This window comes from Galeopterus variegatus, unplaced genomic scaffold (assembly GCF_000696425.1).
Source record: "Galeopterus variegatus unplaced genomic scaffold, G_variegatus-3.0.2 Scaffold4763, whole genome shotgun sequence".
NCBI lineage: Eukaryota > Metazoa > Chordata > Mammalia > Dermoptera > Cynocephalidae > Galeopterus > Galeopterus variegatus.
The window spans coordinates 91,389-101,498 of record NW_007730874.1 but is presented as its reverse complement, the minus strand read 5'-3'; the positions used below and the strand labels follow the sequence as shown (position 1 = coordinate 101,498).

At 44.3% G+C, this 10,110-nt stretch overlaps 1 protein-coding gene across 1 annotated transcript in view; it reads left to right on the top strand.

The window, feature by feature from the left end:
* The first annotated feature begins 2,859 nt into the window (after nt 1-2,859).
* Nucleotides 2,860-10,110, top strand: part of HRH4 (histamine receptor H4) — a 12,440-nt gene continuing 5,189 nt past the window's right edge. Inside the window, exons 1-2 of the mRNA XM_008588294.1 lie at nt 2,860-3,049; nt 4,328-4,333. Of these exons, the coding sequence (XP_008586516.1) occupies nt 2,860-3,049; nt 4,328-4,333 (196 nt within the window). The remainder of the gene's footprint in view (nt 3,050-4,327; nt 4,334-10,110) is intronic.

Genomic DNA, 10,110 nt, shown 5'->3' with positions numbered 1-10,110 from the left:
GGGGCCACTTATTTTGGTTATCTAAGCAATAATAAGGCCAATCTTGTGTGTGTAAAATTTGGTGAGGAGTTTGGGTTTAATGTCAGGCTTGAGAGATAGGGTGGTAAGGTTGTTTAAGAGACATTGTAAGGGTGCATCACCCCAGAGGGAGGAGGCGGAAGCTCCCATTCTGAAGAGGATTAGAGAGAGAGAGAAGTTTTAAAAGGAGGAGGATTAGTATAAGCCCTCCGGCCGGATGAGAGGGATGGAGCTCAGAGGGCATCCCCAATGAGTCATGCCATTCTCAGGAGATGGGTCCCAGGAACCCAGGAGGGAAGGGGGTGTAGGTTGTCACCTAGACCCGCGCTACCCTTAGGCAAAATGCCGGAGGAGCCGGAGGGACCTAACGTGTTAGGATTTATGGCGGGTCCTGGACCCGGTAGGAGGAAGGTTAGATGGGTTCAAGGATGAACCCAGGAAGGAGGAAGATTAAAAGGAGTGAGAGAAAGAGAGAGGGAGGAATGGGAGGTTCAGCCTCTGGGGCCAGGGACGTGTCAATGCCGGGGCCGGGGGAATGTGATTAGGGTGAAGGTCTAAATAATCTACAAGCCTGACAAAAGGAAAAGGGGGCTTACCTAATGGATGAGCCGGTGGTGGGTGAAGGAAGCCAGAGCTGGAGAAAATGGACTAGGGTGGACTGTCAGTCCCGGGGGGGTCACGGAGGGGCCCGAGGAAGTCCGAGGAAGGAGTCCCCTGGCGCCGGGTGAACTCCTCCCGGGTTTCAGCACCAATGAAAGGGCAGACGGACCCGAGCTGATAAGGCGACAGGACCCGAGCTGACAGTTCACCAGAAAAGTTCCACTTTATTCAAGGACTGCGTGTACATTTATAGGGAGCTGCATTACGGGGTTGGATAGGGGGTGGACGGGGAGGTAGCTGATTGGACAGGGCTGGGCAGGAGGTGAGCCTTGACCTGTGACTGGCTGAGGTTTGGCGCGGGTGGGCTTGGGTTTTGGCACTGATGGGCTTGTTTACTGTGGAGAAGAACCAGGAAGGGTGCCATATTGCCAGGGTGTGTCCCTGTTCAGGTGCCCATGGGGTCCCTACACCTACATACGTTACCTCCCCTCCCCCACCCTGCCCCACTTTTAAGATTGTAACACTGGTTTTGGGTGATTTTATTTGATATGCCTTGCATACTTTTCTTTGTTTCTCGTATTCGGGGTTCATTGAGCTTCTTGACATGCCTTATAATTTTTAATCAGATTCTAGACATTTTAAGTATTACCTTGTTGGGGACTGATTTTTGTTTGCTTGTTTGTTTTTTATTTTGTTTTTTGAGGCTGGCTCTGCTGAGATCAAACGCTTGGTGTTTGATCAGGACCTTGGTGTTAGCAGCACGCTCTAACCAACTAACTGAGCTAACTGGCCAACCCTGAATATTTTTATGTTCTATATTCTTTAGCTGTAGCTAAATTACTTGGAAACCATTTGATCCTTTCAGGTCTTGCTTTAAAATTTGTTAGACAAGGCTGGCCCGGTGGTGCACTGCTACAGTGCGCCGCTTGGGAGTGCAGCGGCGCTCCCGCCGAGGGTTCGGATCCCACATACAGACCGGCTGCTCACTGGCTGAGTGAGGTGCGGGGGCAACACCGAGGTTTGCGATCCGTTGCCGGACACGAAAAAAGACAAAAAGGGGAAAAAAAAAATTTGTTAGACAAGACCCAGGAAGTTTTTAGTATGGGGCTAACTATTCCCAACTACTGAGGCAAGACCCATCTGAGTATACTACCCAATGCCATGTGAATTACAAATATTTTTCTGTCTGGCTGATGGGGCCAGGCAGTATAACCAGCCCTCTGTGGGTACTGGATACCATTCCCTCTCATCTTTTTGAGAGGTTCTTTTCCCTGCCTAAGAACCACACTGCTGATCAGTATCCTGTGAGTACCTGAGAGGGGGTCCTCTGCAGGTCTCTGGAGTTCTCTCTCAGTGCAGCTCTATAGTTGAGAGTCCTCTCTGCTATTCCTGACTCTCAGCTGCACTTCTCATCCTGGGGAGTGTGCTGGCTCTGCCTGGATGTCCCCTCCCTGCCATTCCCCTGGAAACTCTCTCGAGACAGTGAGCTGGGGCAACTGCAGGGCTCAGCTCACTCCCCCTACTTCTATCAGGGATCACTGTCCTTCATTACCTGATGTCCAGGGCCTTGAAAACCACTGTCCAGTTTTGCCCTTTTTTCAGATGGGACAGTAAAACTCTGCCCCTGTTACCCTATAATGGCCAGGAAAGAATGTTTAACTGGATCTATATTCATCTTTAAAATGAATCTCATTTCAGCCCAATTTATTACTTATGTGATGTATCAATTATATTCTGTAGATATTATATACTACCGCTCTATTAATGGAAGATGGATGAATCGTATTAAAATGTTTAAGATAAAGCATTTCAGTAATTTTTATTTTTTTATTTATTTTTATTTTTATTTTTTAATTTTTTTAAAGATGACCGGTAAGGGGATCTCAACCCTTGGCTTGGTGTTGTCAGCACCACGCTCAGCCAGTGAGCAAACCGGCCATCCCTATATAGGATCCAAACCCGTGGCCTTGGTGTTATCAGCACCGCACTCTACCGAGTGAGCCACGGGCCAGCCTGCATTTCAGTAATTTTTGAAAATACTTTTTCACTGTCAGTTAAAGGGAAGCTGTTATCACAAGTTTACTTTATCGAGAGTCAGGAAGTACTATGAGATCAGCAATAGATTTAAGAACGCTTGTTTTGAGTAGAAGAGTATATATATTAGGTATCTGGAAAACTTACTTGTCAGAATTGTCTGGCTGGACTAATTTGCTACATTGAGCTGCTTCATCATTTGATGTGATGTCAGATACTAATAGCACAATTAGCTTATCAGTAAGCAATGTTACTTTAGCATTTTTAATGTCCCTACTAGCTTTTGCTATTATGCTAGGAAATGCCATGATCATTTTAGCTTTTGTGGTGGATAAAAACCTTAGACATCGAAGTAATTATTTTTTTCTTAACTTGGCCATTTCTGACTTCTTTGTGGGTAAGTTCCATGTCTTTATTTAAAATAATCTTTTCCAATTATAGTTTATTTCTAAAACCATAAATAAGCTTTTTTTTTTCTTTCTTTTTTTAATTTCATGGGACTGGATGAGATTGGGGAGGATTAAAAACAAAAAGTTTAAGTATTAAACTTAGGGGGAGGGCTGGCTGGTTAACTCAGTTGGTTAGAGCGCAGACTTAAAACCAAGGTCACAGGTTTAGATCCCTGTACCGGCCAGCTGAAAAAAAAAAAAAAAAAAAAAAATGGGGGGAGATGGGCTATATGGCACTTTCAGGTAATATTATACATATGCAAATCAGCATTGTAGGGGAATTTTCATCTGAAAACAGTTTATTTTCTTTTCATAGACTAAAAATAAGTCCAGAGGGGCTGGCCCGTGGCTCACTGGGTGAGCGTGGTGCTGACCACACCAAGTCAAGGGTTAAGATCCCCTTACCTGTCATCTTGAAAAAAAAAAAAAAAGAATAAAAATAACTCCAGAATAGTTCTAAAATTATTTTAGTGTAAGAGTTATTTTTTCTGGGGCTATTTTCCTTGTATGTTTAGATTTATAGGTATAAATATTCTTCTTTAAGTATAGTTTCCCTATTATCACAGTGTCAAAGTAATAAGAAATAATGTCTATGATGGTAACCAGCACATCAGAAGATAGGATATTCAGATCAGTTAAATGGTCTGATTAACAGCAATTATTTTATGATATGGCATAGGATATTATAAAATACAGCCAAGACTAAGCTATCTTGCATATAATATGGTATCATAGCATTATATAATTGTAAGAGACCATAGAAATCAGATTAATCTTTCTTTGAAAACATGCACTTTGTAATTTTTCACTGCCTGATGGTTATCATTTTTAACAATGAATATCAAAATAAGTAGATGTGTAGAAATGTCAGCTGATGATATTGTTTTATAGGAGCTTCTAGTGAATTAATCCGGCGTATTCATATTATTTTTTACAGCTACATAAGGCTTACTTTTATGTTAAAATGAACAGAACTCATGAATACTTAGTTCATTGCCTGGAACACAGTGGTTGCTCAACAAAAGTTAGTCCCGTTTTCTTTCGATTTCTCTGCAAATACGTGTTAACCCAAACCAAGGTCACAAATGTTACTGTAGTACCTACCATGTGTGAGTACTGTTAAGTACACAAGTACTATTAGGTAGTCAGGGATCTAAGCAGAGTAGCTGCAGTAAGATCTCACCGTAGTAGAGTGGGTAAGAGAGGTTCTTAAATGGCTACAGCAGTGTCGGGTAAGGTGAGACCCCATGAAGACCTACCAAGTGCTATGGACGGTCGGAGCGGGGATGAAGCACGTTCAGTTAGTGGATAGTGGCATTCAAAATGAGCTTTGGAGGATGGACGGGTAGAATTTCCATAGGCAGAGATGGGGAGGAGAATCATGCTGGTGGGAAATCATTGTGCGTACCTTGCTAAGTGTGAGCTTGAGGCTGGCTGGTGGGCAGGTGGTTGCATGAAGCAATAGGTGATGAAGCTGGAATCTGTACAGTGAAGGCCTCTGAACACTTGTGTGAGTCTGGAGTGGAGTTTATTCGGCAGGAATCTGGGGTTTAAGGATATTAAGACAGGTGAGTGATTGGTAGGATCCAAGCTTTCCCTTAGAGGCATCAGAAGAGCTGTAGGAGGTGGGAGAAGCTGCAGCACGGGGCAGCATGGCTTCAGAGACAACCCTGCAGCAATCGGGAAGTAAGTCATGTGCTAGGGCTAGGGTGGACAGGAAGCCTAAGAGGCAGCGCTACAACGGGTGGGGTCGGGCAGGAGGAAGAGAAAGATGAGTTGTGAAGATTGGGCTTCTGCGACTAAGAAAAGGATGGCACTCAGTAGAAATAGGGAGCGTTTGGGGAGGGCAGCTATGGATCTGGCATGCATTGAAAGTTCTGGAGGAAACTTTTAGCTGGAGAGATTGATTTACGAGTCATGGCATAGAAATGACAGGGTCACAGATAAAGGCAGATAACCAATATAGAAGTATTAAAAAATGCAACAATCTTCCCATTTCTCCCTTCAGTTCTGTCCCTCCAGGTAACCAACAGGTGCAGCTCCGTGTAGATCCTTCCACATCATTCTTTATGCTCACGTGAACATGTACAAACACACAGGTGTATTTATGTGAACACAGAGAATATTCTATCAATAGACTTATCCCTCTCTCCCTCCTTTTCAGAACTATACGGCTTTTAGATGACACTCAGCACTTAAAATAGATGATGTATTTTGACTAACCCAAAGGGAGTGAGGCCCTGTCTACCATCGTGGTTGGGAGGAAACAGCTGAGAGTCTGGTGGTTCCAGATAAGACGGTTCCAGATAAGAACAAGCGTCTTGTGCCTGGCCCAAGGTCAGCGTCATGGCAACTCCACCATGAGGGGCTTGAGCACCACATCATAGAGATGTGGCTCATCTTTGAGAAACGGCCCCACAGCCCCAGCTGTCCTGGTGGTCTCCCTCCATCAGCAGGTGGGTGGGAAAGAATTGGCTTTGCTTCAGATGAGAGGAGGCGGGGACAGGCCGGAGTCTATTAATCAGCCAATCTCATCCTGCACATCTCCCCTGCGCCCTGCCAGCTTCATCCAGAGGTCTGCTTATCTAACACAATACTCACCATGACAGAAGAATTAGGACAGTCCCTGAGGGCTCTTTGTAAGAAGATTCGGCTCTGAGCCTGGAGGAATGTGTGGAGGGGGTAGTGGGGCAGGGCAGGGCTGGGCAGAACGTGTGGGAGGCTGTTCTGTAGCATAAGCCAGCAAGTCTTAATACCTGGGGTCGTGAGATGGAGAGCTCCAGAGCCGTGTGACATGACAGGCAGATTAGAGCCTCAATCATGCTCAGTGTCATGGGCTGCCTGGACCAACTCACTCTTTTTACAGATTTCAGAGCTGGCTTCCTGTGAGAATCTAAATTTGTGGCACCCAAGTAGCAAGCTTCCCAAACTGAATTTATTGAGGAAAAATTCCAGTACCAGCTATATTAGATGATATATAAATGAGATATAAAAATATGTCTCATCTGTATACTCCTCTGGGAAAAATATACTATCATACATATATCAATATCTATAAAAGTGGTATCGTGTGACCAATGTTTCCATCCCTGGGTACCTTCATTACATCTGCACGTTGAGTGGACATTTATGGCCTACATAACCATGTGATAGATGGCCTGGATGGTATCTTCAGGGGCCAAACGTGGTTGCTGCCAACAGAGCCCAGACCAAATTTTTAGGATGGCAAAGTTTATCTTTAACACCTCATGCCCCAGTTTGTGATTGTTTTCTTGCCCTCTGTAGTCTGCTCGGGCTGCCATAATAAAATGCCACAGATTTGGTGGCTTACATGACAGAAATTTGTTTTCTCACAGTTCTGGAGGCTGGAGACATCTCAGATCAAGGTTCTGGCTAATATGGTTCCTGGGGAGGTCTCTCTTCCTGGCTTACAGATGGCCGCCTTCTTGCTGTGTCCTCACATGGCCTTTCTCTGAGTGTGTGGAGAGAGCAAGCTCTCTGTCATCTCTTCTTGTAAGGACACTATTCCTATTGGATCAGGGCCCCACCCTTATGACCTCACTTACCCTTAATTTCTTCCTTCTCCAATACAGCCACATTGGGAGTTAGGGCTTCAATGTAAGAATTTAGGGGGACACAAACATCCAGTCCATAGCACCCTCTACACACCCACTGTCATCCGCACATCCCTCCGTTGGTCCAAAGGGTTCACTGGGGCTTCGAGCTACCCCCACCTTTTGATTGCCATTTTCTCATGGAAGGTGCAGCTTCTCAGCTGGCTAAGAAAGAAGGGCAATACCAGACCGGAGCTATTTTAAAGCAAACTGGGCTTCCCCATCCTCATCTATTTATTCATCCAACAATTATTTATCTTGAAGCAGGCATGCTTTGAGGTGCTGGAGATACAGCAGTGAAAACACAGATGGAAATCCCTGCCTATGGAGCTTCTGTTTCTACTGGGAACGGGGTGAGGGCATATATGGTAAACAATACAAATAAGTAAATAAAATCATATAGCATTTTAAGGGGTGATCATTGCGACTGAGAAAAACATAGCAGGGATGAGGCAGAGGGAGCATGCTGTGGGGTGGGGTTGCAATGTAAACTTGGGGAAAATGTGCCAAGCTATATGGTAAACAATACAAATAAGTAAATAAAATCATATAGCATTTTAAGGGGTGATCATTGTGACTGAGAAAAACATAGCAGGGATGAGGCAGAGGGAGCATGCTGTGGGGTGGGGTTGCAATGTAAACTTGGGGAAAATGTGCCAAGCGAGACACATCTTAGCAAACAGAAGGAGCTTTTCATACCAAGGAACAGCAAGTGCAAAGGACCTGAGGTGGGAGGTGGTCAGTGTATTTGAGGCAGGGGGCTAGAGTGGAGCGAGTGAGGGTGGAAGAGGGGTCGGAGGTGACACTGGGGAGGTGGGGGCATGCTGGTCTCACAGGGTCCTCCTCCTCCTTCTGTCCCCTGCTGCCCTGTTCCTTCACTCCCTTTTGTTCTTTACCACCTTCTTTTACTACAGTTTGTTTTCACTCGCTGTTCCCCCCCCCCCTTTTTTTTCTTAATCAGACTTGCCAAAGGCTTACTGCCCTTTTCAAGGAACAGGCTTAGTTTTGCTGATCAAGCCCATTAGACCCAGAAGCACAGTTCCAGAAGACAAGTTGTAGAAACAGGCATGAGCGTGTCAGAGAAATGCTTCAGGTTCACTTTTTTGAAACTCTTTTGGAATGAGCCATAGATCTCTCTATTACTCAACAAGACAAAGGAACTGAGATGACACTTGTACTAAAAGTCCTGTAGGACACAAGGCGACAGCAGGGTTTTATTAAAACCCAAGGAATAGACTACAGCCTGTGTTAAGCTAACTGCTATTTCAAGCAGCTCCTAAGATTTCGAATGCACCTGTCTTCTTTCATATAATTCAGGAAGTGCATGAAAACGAGTATTTAACTCACATCCCCCCTTAACCATTAAGTCGGTGGTGTCTATCATGAAGATGATTACTGACATCTCACTCTTTCTCATTCTGTAGAAGAAATGAGTGCGGATGTGGAAAATACTCATATTGGGAATACTGGAAGCCACAAATGTGAGCTAAAATACAATAAATGTCTCTGCTTTTGAGATACTTTGATTTACCTCATGTGAGTCTGGTGACTAATTTTATGTCACAGGTGCACAGGCACACACGCACACCCCCCCCCACACATGCACACACACACACGTACACACTCACACACGCACACGCACACACGTGCGCGCTCATGTGAGTCTGGTGACTAATTTTATGTCACAGGTGCACAGGCACACACGCACACCCCCCACACACATGCACACACACACACGCACACACTCACACACGCACACGCACACACGTGCGCGCACACACGCACACCCTTGATGGGATGAAAGGCATCATAAGGAAGCTTACTTATTAAAAATACAATTCAAACACAAAACAAACATGTTATTTGAACTACATAGAAGAACTGACCATGGGATTCTTCATCTCTGTGTCGTCTTGTCCCTCATTCCTGTATGTAAACCTACGTACAGAATACAGTTCTGTATTCCCTTTTGCCGGTTCTGAAACCATGTCATTATAGCCTCGTATTGTCCTGTTTTGGAAGAATGCAGGCTTTCCTTCTTCCTTTCCATTTCCTTTCTTTTATCTTTACTGTTGTTCTTAACAATAGGCTAATTTGGTTCTCGTACACAATATGGAAATTCCTGCAAGCACCTGATAAAATATGAAGATACTTAACAAAATAAGATTTCAACGGATCATATTCTCAGCAAGTAGTGATACCTGTTCGAAATGTCAATGCAATTACAAACCCCTGAAAGCTAAAGGAAAAGGAGGCCAGTTTAGTCATTTGTCACACATAAGCAGTTTCTGCACTGGGCTAAATCACTGTGGTAGAGCTTGTCTACTGGTTCATTCAGTGAAGAGTCGTGGTTCAAGTCGGGGTTTCTGAAACCCCATTGCCTGGTTTCAAATCCAACCTTCTCCACCTACTCATTGATTGGACCATAGTCTAATTATATTTCTTTTCTGAGCTTCAGGTTCTTTAAGTGTTAACTCACAAAGTTTCTATGAAGATTAAATGGGGTGATGTTTGTAATGCACATATCATAATGTCTGGCATATGGTAATTGTAGAATACATATGTGCACTGGTCAACTGTAGATGTTGTAGGAAATATAAACATTGATTTATGGCATGGTCCTAATCCTCAGGACAAATTAAAAAATGACTATGATATAAAGTAGAATGTAGTTAGTGCATGAGAGAGGGAGACATGAGCAACGTGCCAGGACAGTGCAGATGACAGAGGAGTCACTTCTGCCAAGGAACTTCCCAGAAAAGTGACATGGAAGAAGTGGCTTTTTGACCTTGGTGCAGAATGAGGAGGAAGTAAATAGACTTCTCAGCAGCAGACAGGAGGACATTCTAGGAAGAAAGAAAGCTGTTGGCAAAGAGGAAGAGATGTGAATGTGTAGGTTGTGTTTGGGGAGGGGTGGCCATGCTGTCTGTGTTGGATCATGCGCATAATGATGACTTATGTCATATATGGTTGGAAATACAGGTCAGGATCTGTACTTAATTTGGAAAGTAATAAGAAGCCACTGAAGGTACAATGTTCATGACAGCTATTACAAAAATAGCATTTAAAGAGTGTGTAGGAAATCTGTCCCAAGCTGCTTGATGAAATACCATGAATTTCTAAATTATGACCAAGACATTTTTAGCAAATTCAGATACCTCATTGTGTTGCATACTGTTTAGAATATGCCTCTTTGGGGCTGGCCCAGTGGCGCACTCAGTAGAGTGTGGCACTTGGGAGCGCGGTGGCGCTCCCGCCGAGGGTTCGGATCCCATATAGAGACCCATCCGCTCACTGGTTGAGCGCAGTGCGGGTGCAACACCGAGGGTTGCGATCCCGTTACCGGTCACGAAAAAAGACAAAAAAGGAAAAAAAAAAAAAAAAAGAATATGCCT